The 22151-nt window shown below is 31.9% G+C and overlaps 1 protein-coding gene across 23 annotated transcripts in view; it reads right to left on the minus strand.

Moving 5' to 3' along the window:
- The window catches only part of PARD3 (par-3 family cell polarity regulator), a 710070-nt gene that overhangs the window by 312153 nt on the left and 375766 nt on the right, over window positions 1-22151 (minus strand). For all 23 annotated transcript variants that reach the window (XM_074193157.1, XM_074193160.1, XM_074193150.1 and 20 more), the window contains 2 exons: window positions 8225-8316; window positions 4223-4306 (listed from right to left, as the gene is read on the minus strand). In XM_074193157.1, coding sequence (XP_074049258.1) covers window positions 4223-4306; window positions 8225-8316 — 176 coding nt within the window. The remainder of the gene's footprint in view (window positions 1-4222; window positions 4307-8224; window positions 8317-22151) is intronic.

The following is a 22151-nucleotide window of genomic DNA, read 5'->3' on the forward strand; positions in this document are numbered from 1 at the left end:
CAGGTAAAAGAAATCTTCCAAAGAATGTTAAGAATAATAGTGAGAAGAGAGATTAGTGCTATCAAGTAAAACACCCTGTAAGAAAGTGATTATTTCAATCCTTCTTCCTGATGTGGTTAGATAGCTCCAGGAGAAAGAAAAGAAGGGAGAAGGAGAAGAAAAAAAGGAAATGGAGTAGAAGGACAAGGAGAAGGATAGGACTAAGGGAAAGACAGGGAGAGGAAGGGGGAGGAGGAGGAGGAGAAAGAAATTTTCAGTAGAAGTTGATGAGTGCATTATGATGTCTCAAATTTTAGAGGTGAACTTAACTTAAAAAGTAAAGGACAAGAGGGGTGGGGAATAAATAAAGCAAACTTCAACCTGGAGAAAAATTTCAAAATTAATTTTTAAACCATTCTAATCTGAACTAAGAAAGGTAGCAAGATTAAATATGTTATTAAAGGTGATGTGATTACATTTATTACAAGGTGATACAATCATAGAAACTAACAATTACCAGCTTTTGCTGAAAGGGTCATGTGAGAATTGTCTGAATGTCTTAACTCTCAAATACATTTATCTTGCAGGGCCACAAGGTGGAGGAGATTGTTTGTTTATCACATGGTTTGTTTATCACAATCAGAATTTTGCATATATTTGGGTACTAGACTTTTAAGAAAGCTGTCTCCTTTGACCAGAGGCCTGCCTTCAGTGACGTTTTGAAATGTTATACAAAGATAAAGAATTATCTATATATTGACTGTTTTGAAAACCTTCAGTTTTTATTGCTAATGTTTCTCTCTTGGTCTTCTTTGGAGGCTTTAATAAAATATAGTTAGTATTTATTAATTGCTATTAAGAACACCTTTGTAGCACTGTTAAATTTAAATAGTCAGTTCAAATTTGACACTTCATTTAAAAAAAAAGATGCTAAAAGAATGTTATAATTATGATTACCTGGTTATTTTAGAAATCTATAGATGGCAAAAGATACATGTTTGTTTTATATGGAACATTACCATCAAAAGTCAGAAAGTTAATAGGTAAGGCTTGCAACTCACCATTTGATAAGACAACTTTGAAGGGAGATCAAAGACTAACATTTGAGGCAGAATGTCTCTAAGTAAAAGTCAACATAGACTCACTTTTACTAGGAAGGGGTAGGAGAATGAACATAATGGAAAACTACTATATCATAAAAAATAATGAATGAGGAATTTAAAGAAAAAATGGAAATATTAGCATGAATAAGAACAAGGTACAAAGTAACAATAATAATATAAATAAGAATAACAGTAAAAGAGAGTCAAACATAGATCCAAGGAAAAGACCAATCTGATCCATATATCTTGGGCCCCCTTCATTCCCCACTCCCTATAACACACACACACACACACACACACACACACACACACACACACACAATGATAAGAAACAGGTTACTATGGGTGCTGAATGCTACATATTCTGTAAAATATGGGTGCTCAGTTGGTTGAATTGCTTTTTGTTATTGTTGTTGTTACAAATGAAGGTTTAAAGAAAAAATACAGATTAAATGAAAGCCAGATTGGGAAAAGAGACAAATAAAAGAAAGTATGTGTCATCCCATGGCTACTAGCTATCAATGATGGGCTGATTGATAAGGTCTACCAAAGGCAATTGTGTTAGGCCAAAGATATTAGATATTTGTGGCCTCATTCCTTTTAATCAAAAAAGAATGATGACACATGATAGGAAAGCTCTGCTTATCTCTTTCTTTTGGAATTACCTTATTTTTTTCCCATAGAGTATCCAACAATGATTTTGTAAAATACAATGATGCTCTTATTATAGTCACAGTGACTTAGAGCTATGTTTTTAACTTCTTTCCTTAAGAATAATAATATCCATAAGAATAGGAATGAATCCTTTGAAAAATAAGCATGATATTGCTATAAAGCATGAAAAACAAGCATGATATTACTATAAAGTAATAAGTAATGAATATTGTACATTTTTAATGAGAAATCTAAAAATGTCAAGAAAAAAGATTTTTAAAAAATTCTTATATTTTCTGATTCTAAATGTGAGACATGGTAATTTAAATGGGTGATATAAAATTTAAATTATCTCATTTTATAGCCCAGTCAAATGATACTTGAAATTAAAAATAATGATACTGACAACCCAAAAAGACAATGTTGTTTCCACTGTAAAATCCCTATTTGGGTCTGGCAAATACTTAATTTAGATGGGATTTTTAAGATTAGCAATAACTTATTTTACTAGTTGGCATGGTCAAATGAGGATTAGACAAGGAGTTTTTCCCTTCCCCAACCATCTGCATTAATATTTTTTCTGTCCATAAAATGAATAGAAAATATTACAGGAAATATAGACAATAGCAACTAAACATAAATCTGGCCCAAATTTAACATATTAGTCTCTCAAGCAATTAATCTCTTAGCAAATAATATCAAGAGAATAATCTATATTCTTCAATATTAAAAACAAAAAAAAACAATTTCTTGAATGACTCTGCTCTTGATTAATTCAAATTACTTCCAAGGATAACTTTCTCAGCTAATTATGAAAAAATATCACAACTATTATTACTATACTGTAAATATTATAGGACAATATTACCTTCTCTATTCTCCATATTTATAAAAACATAATATTGCTATCAATTATCTAAGCTAGAGAATTCAGGAACAGGCAACCCAACCCTGGGTAAAACCATAACAAAATTATTTAATGAATTCTATTTACCAGAGGACTAAAACTTATATTTACCATGTTGAATATATTACTTCTGGAGACCATGGAAACTATTCAGAAATAATTCTAAATTATTTAAAGTAATTAGGAAATAAAAATGAGTATTAATTATGTGAATATTATGAAAATTGGTCTTTGATGGTTCAGCTCTCTTCTATAAAACCTCTGATACTATTTTCATTTTCCTTGCCCCAAAATAGATAGAGCTATATTTCTTATGACTCAGAAGCACTTAATGCAATATTATTTTTCATCTGGGGAAAAAGGAAAAAGAAATTAAGGAATCTTTTTATATAAAATGTGATAAAACTATTTTTATATATAATATCTAATAACAGCTAACATTTGCCTAGTAATTTAAGGTTTCTAAAGTGTTTTATTCATTAATTCACATTATCTTCATAACAATCTTCAAAGATAAGTGTTATTTTTAACCTCATTTCAAGATGAGGGAACTGAGGCTAGAAGAAAATAAGTGACTTGTCCAGGTTCCTTTACCTAGTAAATATCTTGAAGCAGAATTAGAATTCCTCTTGATAACTCTATGTTCAAAACTCAATAAGCTGTACCATATATATTTATTTGTAAGAATCATCTATTTTCTTTCTCTTGGGAGTCAGAGTGGGCAAAGGGAGAATATACTAAATTTAAATCAGTCAAAACATGTCCAAAATTCTAGAGGGAAGGGACGTATTAGGTTTAAACATCATCATGCATCTACCTAGTAAAGAACTTTCATCAATAGTATTGTATGATTTTTTTTAAAAAAATTTAAACTCGAGCTTGTGTCCATGAAAAATTCTAGGAAAAGCAAGACAATTCAAAATGTTTCAAAAACAATGACAATAAATATTCACTGAGTGCTTAATATTTGCCATTTCCATGAACTTACTTTTTATCGATCAATCTCGATTGTATAAAAATGTGAGACTGAAAGTGAGGGAAAATCATAGAGTGCCTTCCATGCTATGTTAAGAACATTAGTAACACAGTTGACTTTATTTTGATTCCTAAAATCAATTGCAGTGGGAAAAAAGAGTAGAGAACTAATATAATTAACCAAAAAACATTTTTAAAGGATTTTAAGTAACGTTTGTGGGTAACTGGTTTTGATTAGCTGAATTCATCTAAGTAATTGTCTAACTTCTTTATTTCTCTTTGCTAGTTCAGTTGTGGTTCTGATTTTCACACCTACTGTCAATTTAGCAGAAAATATTCCATCCGCCATGCAGAATGTTTGTGTAAATTGCAATGAACAATCAATTCATTAGGATAATTTGAATGAAAGGCACGATGAGTTTGTGTATCTACCCAAAGGCATTCTCTAATTATGATACATGTATAAGAATGAATCAACAGTGGCCACAAAATTGACATGGTTTATACATTAAGAACATGCTAAACCAATACCATACATTTCAGCATAAACTAAGATAAAACACTTCATATTATGATTCAATTAAAATCCTACACAATACATTACCTTCCGCCTCGAGCACTGAAAGGCACTACATGGATTCCCAGAGGCCCTCCATCGTTGGAGACTTCTACGAGCTTTACCATATCACTGTGAGACAATGATGAATGAGGGAACATGAACATGTACTGTAAACAAACCAAAAAAACAACAACAAAAAAAAAAAAAAACACAAAACCAAAAGAAGGAAAAAAAGAAAAAAAAAGGCAAACCACAACACAACAAAGATACCCACCAAACACACAACATCAATATTCCAGAACGTGGAGCAATGGTGATGAATGCAACAGTAAACACTACATACCTGAATATTAGTCTGATGGCATGAAAGAAGAGCAATCAGCAGAAATAACTACATTAAATAATGCCAAACTAATATTTTTGATGGATTTCATCCTGTCCAGGAATAATGAAAAAAGTTGCTCTATCCTGAACCAATAACTTACTTCATCCCAACTAACCTTCCCTTGTGGCTGTTTTGGCCATTTTAAAGAGTGTTTGAAATTTTGAAGGCATGATCTATCAAATTGCCCTAAGTATAAATATTAATTTTTCCACAAAAAATAATATAACAGATATATATTTTTATAAAGACATTTACCATACAAGGTATCTCATATTCTATTCTAAAGTAGCTTTTCAAAAAAAAAATTATTAAAGAAATAAGCATCAGAAGATTTGATTTTAATTCTTGACAGGGATTCTTTATGAATTCAGAATTTAAGGAGAGATGGGGATAGGAATAAGACCTGTGATTTCATTTATATAGGTTTAACTCTCTTTATTAATGCAGTGTGGCAGCTTCTTTAGCAGGTTTTCGCTTAAGGGAGTTGTCTGGAAGACTGAGATGTGAAGTGATTTGCCTGCAGACATACACAGCCAGTTTGGCAAAAGGTAAGAACTGCATCTACCTCCCACTAAAGTTGCAGCTAACTATCCATTATTCCATTGTACCTCCCATTTATAAAGTAGTAGCAGTAATATTTATAAAATGCTTTAAACTTTATAAATGCTTTTTCTTAAATGAACTTATGAAGTAGTCCATAAAATTTTTATTGTACCCATTTATGGATTAAAAACCTCAAAAAGATTGAGTGATTTGTCTGTGGACATAAACCTTATAAATTGGAATTGGATTCTAGGATTCCTACCAATGAAACACTGCTGCCACTAGTTAGACAAATTTTAATAGTTGAAAATATATAGAGATTTTTCTGATTTCTTCTGTTACCCAGAATCCTTAAGGGTGGATACCCCTCAAGGTTCTTTAACATGCCCTCTACTGTCATAATGTCCTTTTTTCTTGGTGATCTCTTTCTATTACAACACCTCTTCCTTCTATATATACTCCACCATATTCCAGTTTAATTATTCCAATCTTATATTATTGTGATCATACCAAGAACTATTATTCCCTTATACTTCTCTAATACTATTATTATCCTTCCTTTTTATTTCTTCTTCTGAACATTTAAGTATTTTTTTTACTTTCTTTTTTACTTTCTACTCCTTCATAACAAACAGAAGATATTTTAGAATAGAAAATATTAGAAAAAGAAACTGCTTTATTTCTGAGGTGAATGTAATTTCATATCACTTTACCTGGCTAGTCATTTCTTATACTATTATTCCTTTTCACTTTGGCTCACACCAACCCCACACTGGGAATGAATCTTTACCCTTTTCCGCTAACCTCTTAACTCTATTAAGACCTCAATTACTTCATGGGGAAATTGAGATCCTCATTTATTCATAAAGTCCCCCTAAGTACCCTTGCAGGTGAAATTACACTCCAGTGTCTCAAATTTGTCAAAATTTTACCATCACAATAACAGCAATACATAAATGTTGATAGGTTACACAGTAAAATTAGGCTTTAACTTTGAATTGAGTAGCCATCCAGAGTTTATTATTATTTATTATCAGTCTTTAGGCAAATCACAACCACTACAGGCCTCAGTGTTTAACATAAAATGAGAAAATTATTCATATTGAAGGTCAATTCAATTTCTAGCTGTGGCTGTTTTGATAATGGTAGTATTTAAGTCATTTAAGCTATTAGCCTTACTAATATGTTATTAGTATATAAGATTCATTGTATGCTTTAATTCCTTGGGGGGGGGGGGGGTGACTTCTCTGTAATGATTATTAAATCATTCCTACATTCTCTTTTTTGAAGTCAATGCTTGCATTTGTCTCCCCAAATTCTTTATATCTTTTCTCCCAAAGGCTATTTAGGGTGTGTTTGGTTTTTTAAAATTACTGTTATCCTAAGTGATAATATTTTTAAAATAAACAATGAAATGGAATACAACAATTTACAGTTTATCAAAATATTTTGGGCAAGTTAAAATGGTCATTTAATAAAAACTAATGTGACATTTATTTGTATTTATAGAATTAAAGCAAACAAAAAGGAAGGGGAGTGTCAAACTATTCTAATGCTCTGATCAGTAATGTGAAATATATTGTCCAGGTAGTAAGGTGCTAATAGAACTCAAAATCATATCACGTGAGGAACTTGTGGGTTTTAGACTGAAAAAGGCATAACTTGGAAGTGAAAAGATTAATAGCTTTAAATACCAAATGGCTGTTTTGAAGAATTTTTGACTACAGCAACTTGAACAAATATATATGCTAACCTACAGAAGTATCCCAATCTGCACTGGTGGATACAGTGCCTATGCCCATGAAATCAGAGATCACTGAAGTCAATTAGATAGATTTGAAATTGGACCTTTATCTGTTTGATTCCCCAAGAGAGAACTCAGATCAAATGCTGGAAGTTACAGGGAAACATATTTCAGTTTCAAAAATAGGAAAGACTTTTCTTATTACGAACAAATAGAAGTGAACTAGATAGAACTAGATAGTGATTTTTTCTAATGGATGATTCCCATGTATTTTGTAATGATCATATAATTTATATGTATTTGGCTATAAAATAAAAATTCTTTTCTTTTTGATATCTATGTTTCTAAATATTTAAAATAAAGTCATATTTGCAATATACAAATTGCAAACTAATTTTGTAAGAGCATTAAAATAATATATTGAAGTATGTAATAAGTATGGATTGGAATATTTATACTCTAAACAGGAGATATACATGTAAATTATTAAATTTATGCTCCAATAATGAAGATTGAAATACAAACACAAAATCTGCTTTCTACACTGAACAGAATAATTAATTTGAAAAGTTGTGGTATAAATTGTTCATTTAATAAAAAGGGAATCTACACACCCTCTCTTTTTTTCTCACATAGATGTATATAGATGCAAATACACACATATTTTATTATTTTTTATAAATTCCTGTAATTTCTAAAACCAAGTGAACATAATTTTGTGCAAGATTAAATCACGAGGTCTTAATCAATCTTGAATAGCTATATTTTACTGTTAATTTTCCATTTTAATTTCTGGGAAACTTTTCTTTGATTGCAAGAAATGCATATATATATGATGCCTCATATAATCACTCTCCAATTTAATTGACTGTATTAGGTGATTATTAAATTATGAACAGGGTTCACAACCTAATGTAATGTGGTCCTTCATTGATAACCATGGTCATCCAATCACTCCTATTATTTCTATATTGAAATACTTCTATACTTAGCAGATCTTGGGTGGGGGGAGTGGTGGGTTAAGGAAAGGAGAAAACTATAACTCAATACTACCAAATCAGTTTAGATTATAATAAATATTAGCATGACAACTTTAAAGCAAATACTATTAAATATCAATAAAAATATTTGTCAAGGTATAATGCTTATGTATATCTAAACACTATATATATATATATATGAATATTTATGCATCTTACACTACATTCAATTCACATTGATAGTGTAAACTCTATGAACAAAGAAAGTAAAATAAATAATTCACCTATTTCTCCTGAAAAACACAATAAATTCCATGCAATATTTTTTGCTTATCATACACTGATATTAATGAAGCTTGATATGTTTTATACAACTAATGGCATTATCTACTTACTCCAAGGAAAGATTAGTGGTATTCTCCAAACCAGTATCAGCATGTCCAACTGGTTCTACACGGCTATTGTCCTCCTCTGTTCCATCTTCATCCTGGAGAGACAAAGATATTAGAGGTATATCACTTAAATTAAAAGCATGAATTCCATGATTCACAGTTTGAACTAGAGAAAAACCTCAATTCAGTAAGCAATAGGAGAATGTCTGAAAACCATATCAAGATACACCAATCTTTAATAACAAGAGGAATGTGGACAAGAAGTTCTCGCCTCTTGCCTAGGACACATTTCTTAGTTGCAGCATCTTTTTACCTAAAAAAATATTAAAAACCTATTCTAAAGTCAAATGGTCATCCATTAAATTCCAAATGAATTGCACAGCTTCCATGATAGTTATGTAGAAAGATTGTTCAATTCATTTAAGTCCTAGAATCATTCTGATTCTGAGAAATGTTGTTACTAATGTTCTCCCTGTAATCAGCACTACATTGGAGAGAAGGGAATAGTAAATAATATCTTGGCAAAAAATCAACCATTTGCAGATAATTTATATACAAAGCTTAACTTGTCATTATATTACATAAAATTAGTGCATTTTTTTACCTTATCAATAAATGACCCTCCACAGAGGAGTGTCAGCACTACATGAAAATCAAGATTAAATGAATAACACTAAAAAAGTCAGCTATGTGATGGTGGGAATAAAGTGCTGCATCTGGTATAGAGATGATATGACTTCAAATTTCACCTCTCATACTCATTAATTGCATTATCCTGGTAAAATCACTTAATCTCAGTTTGGCTCAGTTTCCAAAATTGAAAAATAGAGATAATAACAGCATCTATTTCACAGAGATGTAGTAAGAATTAAATGAAATAAAATGGGATAATACTTGTTTAACAGAGTACCTAGAATAAAGGCAGGCATTATGCAAAGGTATTTAAATGTTAGTTATATTGTTGTATATAAGATATCTCAGGTGGGGGCAGCTAGGTGGCACAGTGGAGAGAGTGCTGGCCCTGGAGTCAGGAGGACCTGAGATGAAATTACATGGCTGTGTGTGTGACCTTGGACAAGTCATTTTACCCCATTGCTTTGCCAAAAAAACTAAAATATATATATATATATATATATCTATATCTCATGTGACTCATAACAATAACTAGAAACTATTCAGTTTTCAAAATACAGTATTCAACAAACCCTAATCACACAGGTGAGACAGGCTGAGAAGATAATTACATATACAATTGATTTGTTCTATTTTTCAGGGAAGCTTAGAGTAGAAACACACATACTTATAAGCATACATATGCAAGCATACTCATGCTTTACACATTGGGCTCATTTTTAATGTTCGATTTAGGAATGCATTTTCAAATTTACATCTATATAATTTAAAAAATTTCCAAGAAGACCAATGCCCCATTGTTTAATGTGAATTTATTCATTTAAATATGCATGCATTCATTATGTAAACAATGAGTTCTAAAGCAAAGATCTGTATGCCATTAATTGAAACATTAATCAATAAAATAAGGGAAGAGATCTGAGTTTTAGACAGTGTCAAACAATTAGTAAACTGTTGAAGAGATATTAAAACAAGAAACAGGCAGTCAGTTAAATAAAACTGGTATTTCCTCTGAGCATTTACCAAAAAATAAATAAATAAAATAAATAAAAGGGGGGGGGCACACAAGATTGTATGCAAGAAGATTTCTAAGCAATATGGATATACAATGTCTCCCACCATAGCAGGGCTCCACATAAAGCCAACCTCTTTGAGGATTGATGATCCTGTGTATTGAGAGTCTCTAATAGACACTTCTTAGTCATCTATCTCATTTAAACAACTCACAAGAAATACATCTCAAAGGTTAACCAGCATCTTGAACCTGCCTAAGATCGACATTATGAATGTAAACAAGAACTCTAAATGTGAAGGGGGAAGCAGAGTTGTTTATAAGCCAGATGTAAAAGATGGTTCAGCAAATTGAAGAAATTTGTTAACAGATTACATTAATAATCCATAATTCCTCTTAGAAGCATCACTGGTGAACATACAAGCCTTTACTACTGCAGTCACCTTTGAAAGAGAGAAAACTCCAATGGAGCACTTAGGAAATAGCAATAAAAATGAAATGTCCAAAACTATTGTGATCAAGTAATGAGTGATCATTTACAGATATGCTCTTCCCACATCTAATATCTGACTCCCGTGGGCTTGTATAGTAGAATTTCACATGTCTAAGGAGGGTGTTCAATTGGGTAGCTTAACATTTACTAGCCTGAGGCTGAGCTGCAGTTGCTATGAGAACCAGAACTCCAAATTTCCTGACTTTGGGATGTGCAAATAGCATCAGCCCTACTGCTTACTTTACTGGGCTGTCTGGCACTTTGGATTTTTTTTTTTAAAGAGAGATGTGACTGAACATGTAGTCACTTATACCAAAAAGTGTCTATTTAAGCATAGCTTTTTAAAAATTTTCCTTCTTGGACTCATTTGGAAAATAGACCTCACTTGCAGACTTGGTACAGTGTATATTGGGTCAGACCTAAACTTAAGAAGACCTCAGTTCTAATCTCTTCTCAGATACTTACCAGCTGGGTAACCCTGGGCAAGTCATTTAACCCTTGTTTGTCCTAATTTCCTCCTCTTTGAATGGGGATAATAGCACCTCTCTCCCACAGGTATTCTTAGAATCAAATGAGGCAATTTCAAGGCATTTATCACCATGTCTTGGACAGAGAATGTGACAAATAAATATTAATTAATACTATTATTATTATTATTATTATTAATTGTGCATGTATTTTTCTGGGTCTACTTACTTTCATATTCCAGAATTTGTTTAATCTTTTTTCTCATTATTATATAATTCTTCACATAATCATCTAATTTTTAGATAATGTATAAGGATTCTATCAGCCTCCAGAGCTATATTGTGATTTTTTCATTTTTAAAACTCATAGGATTAATATCTTCTGTTTCAGTATCAACTACATTTCCCACTTCTATATCACTCTCTCCAACTTCTCAGAAAGCCATTCCTTAAAGATTAAGAAAATAATAAAGAGTAATGAATAAGAAAAAAAGGAAAAATTTCAAAGTAATCAAGCCTGAAATTATATGTAGTGTTTCACATGCATGGACCACCCCCCCATACACATCTACAAAGAAGGGGAGGGCATCTTTTCATATTTCTTCCCTGGGCTCAACCTTGATCAATATAATTTCACAGCACTCAGTTTCTATTTTGTTTTCATCATCTTTCCATTTTCAATGCTGTCTTTGTACATGTTGTTCTCCTGTATGTACTTACCTTGAGTTCATGAAAGTATCTCCATGCTTTTCCTTAGTAATCACATTCATCATTTTTTTATAGACTAACAATATCCCATTCCATCTATGCACCAGAATTTAGTGCAAATCATTTCCCAAATGATGTTTTTTTTTTCATTTCTTCACCATCACCAAAAATGCTGTTACAAATATTCTGGAATGACTTCCTTGAACACAGTCACAAAGAATATTAAGTTTTTAGTCACTCTGAAAAATTTCATGCTCTTTTCCAGAAATTCCCACCTCCTCTCAATAATGTATTCATGAACATATACTTGAAACACCTACCCTACAATGACTATTCCCATTTCTTGTCATCTTTGTAAATTGGTTCATTTTGAGGTAATTACTTGGAGGATTTTATTTTTTCATATGGCTAATAATTTGTAATTCTTCTTTTGAAAACTTATATTCACATGATAATAAATTGCTTACATAATAGTCAATATGTTTCTATGTGCTACCTCTGAAATCTTATATTATAAATCAAGGATTAAAAGTCAAACATTGGGGACAGCTATCAGCCCTGGAGTCCTGTAATCAAATCTGCCCTCAGACATTTAATAATTGCCTAGCTTGTGTGACCTTGGGCAAGTCACTCAACCCCATTGCTTTAAATAAATAAAAATTTTTAACAAGTTTTTTTAAAAAATCAAACATTTTGTTTTATATTTTCTACATGGAAATCATGGTACCTCCTCAATGGAAAGGTTTTGGGGGAAAGAAGGCCTTGGGAAGCTCACTGACTCTTGAGTTAGAGGACCAAGTTTAAAGGCCATGTTGGACATTTAAGTTTCTTCATCTATTATGTGAGCAAACAGAATAAAATAGATGGCCTCTGAGGTAACATTAAAGTCTATAAGGTATTATCATCTCTCTTAGAAATTACTCCTTCATTTAATATTATAACTTGTCAGTCAATAAACATTTATTAAGTACCTAATATATGTCAAACACTATCCTAATAAGTTTGTATACATCAAACCGTTTCAGAACTTAATGTAGTAAATTTAAGTGTCACCTATTATTTAGGGGGCAACATTGAAAAAAAAGTATTCACTACAGACCTCTTTGCAGTTGAGTTTATGAAAATTTCAATAAATCTCAGAAAAAGTAGTATTTAGATCCTAAAGGCAATGTAAAATCACCAATGAAATGATTGAATAATATTATCCAGACTATAATATAGGTTTGAATAGGATGACAAATGTCACCCATTAGAGGCAGGGACAGTCACTGAAACAAGACACTGAGCAGAAGTCTATGGAAAAGTTGGACTGATTTTGTGGGAAATAAAAGTTTTTAATGATCTTCCCTGACTCCCAAACACCACTACTGTCCTAATGTAACTGTGTTTAAGTCACACAATACCATGGTCTATGAAGAAAAGAAAATAGTACAAGATAATGAAGATGCACTTGGTAGGGTGAGCCTAAAACTCCTAACAGGAGAAGTCATGTGAAGGACAAAAAGACTTGTGATTTCACTGATAGGGAAACTTCCAGAAGGAAACTTCCTCTACTTTGCAATTCTCTTAAAAAATGGCCAACTAGTAAATTCTCTATCTGTCTGTCTGTCTCTCTTGTCATACCAGTAGGTCATTTAAGAAGAATAAGACAACTAAGGCTCTTCAGCATCCATAGAAAACGAAAGAAAAACTTATAACTCATTGGTCAGAACCCACAACTAATGCATCTGTATCATCATTTCTAGTTTTAATCACCATCCTGACTAGAACTTTTGGTCATTTTCCAGTTTTTCCAAATAATGGTCCAAATATAATATGTTAATGTCAGAGTTTTCCTTGTAAAATGATGAATTTATAGGAAAACACTAATAAGAATTTAAATGGATAAGTACAATCTACCTAATCTAATTTCTTTGAAGAAATCAAGGACAGGAAATAAAATACTCCCTGATTCCTAACGTACACAAGCTGATCCTACACTATGCAAGGCAAGGTAAAAACTCTTTAGAAGAGGAAGAAAAAAATAGTAGTAGAAGAAAGGAGATTTATTTATCTGTGACATGCAGATTGGAGCTTGAAGACTTAGATATAAAATTTCACTTCACTCAAGTCTCCTTATACATGAAAATATAAAATTGGGATGACAGATACAAAATTAGAATGGAATTTAATAAACATTTTATTGTATTAGCAAAATCTCAAGGTTGGAAAGAAGCTCAATCCAGATGATCCAATCCTAAATAAGTCCTTCCGCCCTATAACATGACTCTTGATTTCTCAGGAAACAACTGTGTAAAATTCTTGGGAGAGGGAAAGGGAGGAGATGAGGGGAGTGGTGATTTATTTCCTTAAGCAATCATCTTAAAGGCAGGAAAATCTACTCTCCATCTGTGGTGGAGAATGACAGTTCATCCCCAAAAGGTCACTGTGAGGAAAGCACTTTGCAAGCCTGAAATCACTCCAGAAATAAAAAGTGATAATCATTATTGTTGTTGCTGTTGTTGTTACAATTCACTATTGTTTCTAATGTGTATACAAAACCTAGACAACAACATTATGCAATGAAATCATCAGTGAATCCAGATGAGGAAACAAGCTCATAGTGAAAAAGATATAAATCTCATCGTTTTTAAAAGCAAGAAAAGGCACTGGTAAAAATTACAAGATGCAAGACAAAATATTTAGAAACTTTCTAATAAACAAGAATTGGACTCTGCTTCTTCAAAGCCCTAGGACCTCTCTCTCCCCAAATTCCCAAATCTTACCAGATAGATGTATTAAGTGTAAACATGTGAAAAGGAAAAACGATATGAAGGATTTCACAAAGCACTCCTAATGTTGCAACAAGGAAAATGTTTTGTTTATAATTTAATCAATAATAATATTAGCTGAAGGAGAGCTAGGTGGAACACAGGATGGGATGCTGGACACTGATCAGGAAGATCTTAGTGTAAATACAGCTTCAGACCCTTACTAGTTGTGTGATCTAGGACAAGTCATTTTATCTATTTAATCTCAGTTTCCTTATCTGTAAAATAAGCTGGGAAAAGGAAACAGCAAATTTCAGTATCTTTGCCAAGAAAATCCTAATGGGATCATGAAGAGTCAGATACCACTGAAATTATTGAAAAACAACAGTGTTTTAGTAAACTAAAACTCTTAGAAATTTGAAATTTTGCCAAGAACCATAATAATAATATTAATATGCTTTTTCAGTTTAGGATGCATAATTGACAATTTTTAAAAAGACAACTACTGTCCTCATGAATCTTTCAAATTAAAACAGAAGGAAAAAAAGGCAATAATCTTTTTTTTTTAATAAAACTCTCAAAATGAAGATAAAATACCTGGCCCTCCATATATAGCATAAGTGCTACCATTGTTTTAAACATAAGAAATCTAGTGATCCTTCCATAAAAGTGAAAAAAAACTAAGAAATTACTTAGAAACAGATTTGTTCTGAAACACTGGAAATCTATTCACCTTCAATGCAAAGGAAAAGGTTGTGTTTTGTGAGGCAAGCCTAATCTATCAACTAAGCAAACTCATCTGATTGATACAACTGAATCTAAGTCATATGTAGGGAGGGAATAAGGAAGAGCTTTGGGATTTGCTGAAGTAGGCTAAGGAGCCTCACAAGTTAAGTCTACACTGCCCTCTCCTGTTTACAGCCAAATTCAGGTACAAAAGCAAGAAAAAGCCTGGAAATACATGGATTTCACATGTACTTCTTATGTCATATCAACAATTTATGCTATAACCTGGGGCTTCAGAAAAAAATATGCAGATAATGTTCCCAACATCAACCAAGATAACATTGCTTTCACAAGAGATCTGCAGTAAGCCATACTATAATATTCCTTGGTTATTTTTTTTCCTCATAAAGACAATGGGAAAATAGATTTAAAGAGAAGAGACCTATCTAATCCACAATCACTTCTTTTATGGATGAAAAAACAAAGACCAGAAATTTTAAACAACTAGCCCATTGACACACAGTTATGTACTCATAGCAGAATAGGATTTAAATCAAAGTCCTCTGCTTCCAAATCTAGGACTCTTTCAAAGAATATATAAAATATACCCATTCTTAAATATTAGAGGGAAATTTTTTTTAATTTCTTTCAAATGTATATTAGTACTTACTTGGTCACACTTAAATCTAATTATCTTTATAAATTTACAAAGAAAGCTCTGGCATTATCTTATTATATCTGGAACATTATTTCTAGATGTTGGAAAAACTGGAAAAGGCCAAAAGAACTAGTCAGGATAGTGATAAAACTAGAAATGATGACATAGATCCATCAGTTCTAGAAAAAACAATGCAACACAATTGGGATGGCTTTCTTCAAACACTCGAAGGACTGTTTCACAGAAATGGAATCATACACAGTTGGCTCCAAAGAACGAATATGTAAACGTTAGAAAAGGGCAGATTTTTAGTTCACTATAAAAATAAATAAAAACATTAATCATTAGAGTTGTTTAAAAGTAGGATTAGCTTCTTAGGAAGTGGTAAATTCTCTATTTTTAGAGATCTTTGTTGTTTGCCCTTCTTTCTCAAGGAAGACCATGACATCAGGGAGGCACTGCCATGACAGGTAAGGGAGGGATTGCTGTGCTTAATCACCAGTCTCACATCCTCCTCTTGAACCATCTCAGTCCAGTGGCTGGAGGAGAATTAGGATCACTAGAGATGGCCCTGGATGTGAAGCAATCAGGGTTAAGTGACTTGCCCAAGGACACACAGGTAGTAAGTGTCCAGTGTCTGAGGCCAGATTTGAACCCTGACTGGTTGATTCCAGGACTGGTGCTCTCTCCACTGTACCACCTAAAAAAAAGCTCCACCATTTTATCAGAGATGCAGGGCAGATTTGTTCCTCAGTTGGACTAGATACTACCACATAGAATAAGTTTCTTCTTGTTTCTAGAAGCTTTACTCAGAAATGTGTTCATAATCTTAGGCATGAAAACTGAATTTTTTGAAAATCTGACTGGCAAATATTCTACATTTTGTTAATGACCTTTGCTTATTGGATCACATGCATTCAGACAATGAAGTAAAATGTTTTTTACTATTCCCAATTCATGACATTCTATCTCCTATCTGCTTGCCTCTGCATAGGTGTGGCCCTATAGTCCCTCCTCACCTTAATCTCCTGGAATTCCTGACTTCAAAATTCAGTATCAGACCTTTCTTGCTATGATTTCCCAATCAGTCCAGGTATTATGTGTCACCTCAAATTACTATGTGTTTACTTTGTATTATTTGTACATTTTCAGATTTGAATACATGTTATATCTGTCCCATCATCCCAAGGTAGACCATAAACTCCTTGGGGCAGGAGTTAGTGTCTAAATTCTTGGTACCTGTCACAGTATCTTTTGCAAAATAAGCACTTAATAAGTGTTTGTTGAATTGACTCATCATTTTTAGACAGACAATTTAGTATTAATGATTAGTTTGTCTGTTTAAGGCTAAATTATGTTTTCCAAAATTAAATTTATCTTAAATAGGTAATATTAAAGAGTAATATATTTTTAAAAAATCAACCAGGTGCAAATTAATAAATTGTTTTCAATTTTCAATGTTCAGGAGAAAAGTCAAATTCAAATTATTTTGGTCATACTCAAGAAACTACCACGTTTAAAAGCAAAATATTAAAGGTGATACAATTACTACATGTTTTTTGTTATCATGTGATTTGTTTTACTTATTTTAAAAAACAAGCAAGTGAGAAGAGAGTATTCATTTTGGTTTTATTTTATATAGGAAATTCTCATTCTTTGCCATTTCATGATATTCTGGAATGCTTTTGAGCAAATTCTTAAATCCTGCCTAATAAAGACCTGCAAGAAAGACCCTGGCCATTCCCCCTTCTGAGTTCATTCATCAGTTCTATGGAGGGTGGCTTCCAACCTCCTGTTCTTCAAGGTCTCAGACCAGTATCTTGTCAAAAAATAGGGATCACTTGCACAGTCCTTTTACAATGACTTTTTTATTAACTTAAATGCTAAATTTCCTTAAATTTAAATATGAAATATATTTTGAAAAGCAATTTAATTATATTTAATAACTTTATCATTTACTGTTAATTACACAATTTTATTCCAATTATGTTCTGACTTTACTCAGGTTGTTCTCCTGGGTTTAATTAAATCAGGAATTCGTTATTTGTGAATGGACGAAATGGAGAAAATTTAGCTTATTTCATATAAAAGGTTACCTAATTAATATTCAGAAACTTAGAAAGTCAAAAACAGGGAATAAAACACTATACATTCAGATATAAAAATTGAACAAAATTATATGTTTTTCATCAAGACCATATAAGCAGAGCATGTATATTATATGTGTATGTATGTATGTATGTATCTATATAGGACATCATACCGATTGTATCACTAACAGTTTACATGGATTGAAAAGAAGGAAACAAATCCATATTCAAAAGTAATGAGATTTCTCTTGAAATAAAGAGAAATAGATAAAGTCGTCTGAAATTTTCACTAAAAATAGTGGACCAATTACAACCTTAATGGAGAAATACAAAAGTCATTTCTGCTTCCCATTTAATTGTACCTACCCTAAGAGCTGGAAGTAGTGAGTAGTGACTGGAGAGAAAACAATGTTGAAAAAATAAAACAGGGATGTTCCACACCAACCTTTATTCATTTAAGATAAAATATGGAATTGAGTAAATGTATTTGTGCATGAACAATGTCTTATAGCCCAGATATAAAGACAAAGGGAAAGGAAGTACATTCTGAAGCAAATTCACACTTTTCCTTTGTTATTCATATCAGCTTTTCAAGGACCAAAGCTATCTCTTTTTCCCCCCTTATTTGAGAAGTCTTTTGAATACCAAATACCATTTCCTATTCAGAAACCTGAATCTGTCATTAGGCAATTTCCAAAATAAGTCTCATAGTGCTTTCATCCTTATTCTTTTTTATCTCTAACAGTCCCTGGTTGCCGGATTTGCAGATCTGTATCACCATGTAAGGTTTCAACTGGCTTTGGCAGACTCCAGCTCAGTTTGATCCCTTGGATGCGAAATGTAAAAAGCTAAGCCTGATATGGTTACACAGATTGTGTTCTGTTCTCTATCACTTTGAAAATCACCTTCCATATACTACAATTTTTTTTAAAAAATACAGAACTTCAGTTGTGAATTTTTCTTATGTCTGTACAAGTTTTTAAAGTCATTTCTTTTCAAAAGAGACATTAAATAATAGGAAAAAAATTGTTAACCATCAAAAAAAAAAAAAAGGAAAGATCTGGCCATAGTTTGGTCAAAGGTTAGATTTTTTGCCTGGGTCAAAGATCCAATTTAATTCTAAATTTCATTTCTTTTGACAGTTTAAAATAACAATATCAAGATCCAAATCATACTTAAATCTTTTCCTACCACAGGCCCAGTGATAGTACTATGAACATGCAGGTGTCTCCTCAACTTGAAAGAAAAAGCAATTTTGCCTTGCCACCATGGTACCATAAGAAAGTTTGAAAAGATTAGTTTTGTACCATGCCCTTGAGGTCAGAAAATTGGAAGAATAAAACAGGGTAGGAATTTGAAATAAGTAAAACAAACAAAAAAAAGATCGTGACATGAAATCCAGTCATTAAGAGAACAGAGATTCTCCAAAGGATTCAGAGAAAGGCACCTGATATTTACAGTTACCAAAACTGTATTGTCATGCAAACTTTAAAGACAAAAATCAGTGCAACAAATTGTCCTTCAGTGCAATGAGGTAGATAACATGTGTATTCAAGTACCTGTATAAAGCTCTGCCAATATCAGTTAGTCAAATAGTACTTTAGAAACTCATAGAAAAAAATCTTAAACTCCAATAAATCTGATCTCAAAGGCATAGCCAAGTGATATCACTCATTTTAACACTTAATGATAACTGTCAGTCTTCAGAATTTTATTCTTTATGGATTCCTCTTAGCATTTAACACAGTGGAAGAGAACATAGTAGGTTTTTGAAATATATATGTTGAATAAAATATTATCGACCTATAAATTCTCAAATCCCTTGCCTTATATAAAAAGAACTTCAAATGGCAGAATTCACTATTAAAAAGTTATCATAGGATTCTATGCCACTAACTATATCATCTTGAACAATTCACTTTGCTGTCCAGTTTTCTCATCAGTAAAACAATGGACTTTTACTAGATGATCTTTTTTATTCTACTGAAATAAATTTTGAAAGAATTGAAAGATTTTAACCATAAGGAAACTAGAAACTCCACCACAAGCAGTTTCTGAATTAATATTTTTTTAAATTGAGGTAATGGAAGATAAGGTTAAGAGATGTTGCTAAGTAGAAAATTATAATTAGTGACCTAAAACTATTTTAAGAGAAAATGTGCTTTCTTTATTACTTCTAAAGAACATAATAATCAAAATAACTCTACAAAGGTCATTCAGTTCAGGGAAAAAAGAATAAAATACAATATTCACCTCTGGTAATACAACATATAATAGGCACCAAAATTCCACTTGCTTATAGAGCTTCCGAGGCTGGGTAGGATGAATTTGAATAAAACATCTTAATCATATGACTTCAGAAACTATAGAAGAACAGAAGAAGTGAGAAGAGCACAATTTAGAGCTCCTTAAATGGCTGACTGAAGAATAATAGACTGATTGAAGAAGTTAGCCAGAGGAGGACCACGACAGAAACTTCTAGGTCCAGTGACCAAAAGGGGATGAGAGGCAAAGTAGTTTAGAGGGAAGCATATTGATTAAAAAAATATAAGGACATGGGTATCAATTGTCTCTACCTGTGTAATCATGAACAAGTCCCTTATCCAATAAAGTTTTCAGCTTCTTTATTTATAAAACTGATGGCAGGTAGAGAAGGGGTAGAGAATAGGATGGTTTTCTGAGGTTCCTTCTATAATTCATAAGGTCATGAAAAAATATGAACTTTCTGATCACAAAAGAAAATTATGAAAATGATGATTAAGGATAGGGAGTAGAGAGGGAATATAAGTATGATATTGATTTTTAGCATATATATACATATGTGTATATGTGTATATATATATATATATATATATATATATATATATATATATATATATATGTTTATGGTCCACTGAGTGTCTTCCCTGTATAATGGATTACAGTTGTAAGGTAAGAAAGTGGAGACTTCACAAGAGCCCTCATTACAGAATGAAGATTCTGAAAGAATCTTCATAGAATGTTTGGTAGGTCCTACACAAAGACAGAAAGGCTTTGTATGAGTTCAGTAAGAAACTGAGGACCATACTGACTAACTGAGAGAGTTTTATTGCCATAGACTAGATCAAGTAGTAAAGAATATGCATTTGTGGTTACAATAATCACAGAATATCAAAGAGAGTGGGGAGGTCAATGATCACTTAATTCAATCTGTACCTGACAGTCATCCCACGGGAAGAATGTTTTCCCTCATCATCTTCACCTTCCTTCAAATCTCAACTGAGGTAACAACTCCAAAGGAGATCTTTCTTGATATTCCTAGTTATTAATGCTTTCTTTTCACTAAGCTTACTTGAAATTATTTTCTATTTATTCTATATATTGGTATTTGTGAATTGTGCTCAAGGAGCTCACCCTTTCCAGAAGAAAGCTTCTTCCAGAAGAGAGCTTCTTCCTGATCTCCTTCCTTTCTTTACTATGAATGGAGACAAGACAAGGAATTTTGAAACTTAGACCTAGGCATTTCTGAGGATGAAGCAGAGAACTTTCTTCTACAAAAGAGTAGATCATTAATTATGTATCTTCACTGTCGGGAGACTTTATGTTTCAAGAAAACCAACCCACTGAAATTTGCTATAGTTTTCGTGACATTTTTAGGGAAATGAATTGACTTTTTATGAATAAAAATGTTGTGTGCTACTAACTCTTAACACCAGCTACTAGCATATTAAACCACACTTATCTAAATAGATCTATCAATATATATTTTCTATATGAGTAAATCATTACAAAGGCAATTTAAGAAAATCAGCATGGAGTAATTTTTGCTATTTAACATATAAAAATTAAATTTTTTATTTTTATTTTTTAAATTTTAGGGAGAAATTGCAAAAGTAAGAATTACTTCACATTTCTTGAATTATAAATATAAATATCTTGCCACTTTACAAACAGAAGTTAATTTGGATATGGAGTTAGAGCTGAACTTGATTTATGTATATAGAAAATTTTATTCATCTTATTAAGAGACTGTAGATACTTTGTTCATTTTAGAACTGAAAAAAGTAAACATATATAACCTCAGCACACAGTAATTAGTTATTAAACTGTCTGTAAAACAAGTAGATGATAGTTTTTTCCCAATAATATTAAATAAAAGGGCTAAGTTACTACAAAAAAAAAATCTCAAGCAAGAACAGGAAAAATTAAGTGAAACACAAAGAAATATAAGTAAATTGGAGATTTATGGAACTCTTCCTACAAAGACAACCAAAAGAAATTCAAAAGAATGAAATTGGAATTACTATACCAATTACACTGAGTTAATATGGAACCATAGTCATGCAATTCTACGACTTACTCTATGTCAGGAAAAGCCATGGATCAGCTTCTGAAGGACAATATTAATTTCAGA

This window comes from Macrotis lagotis, chromosome 7, assembly GCF_037893015.1.
Source record: "Macrotis lagotis isolate mMagLag1 chromosome 7, bilby.v1.9.chrom.fasta, whole genome shotgun sequence".
In the NCBI taxonomy this organism is placed as follows: domain Eukaryota; kingdom Metazoa; phylum Chordata; class Mammalia; order Peramelemorphia; family Peramelidae; genus Macrotis; species Macrotis lagotis.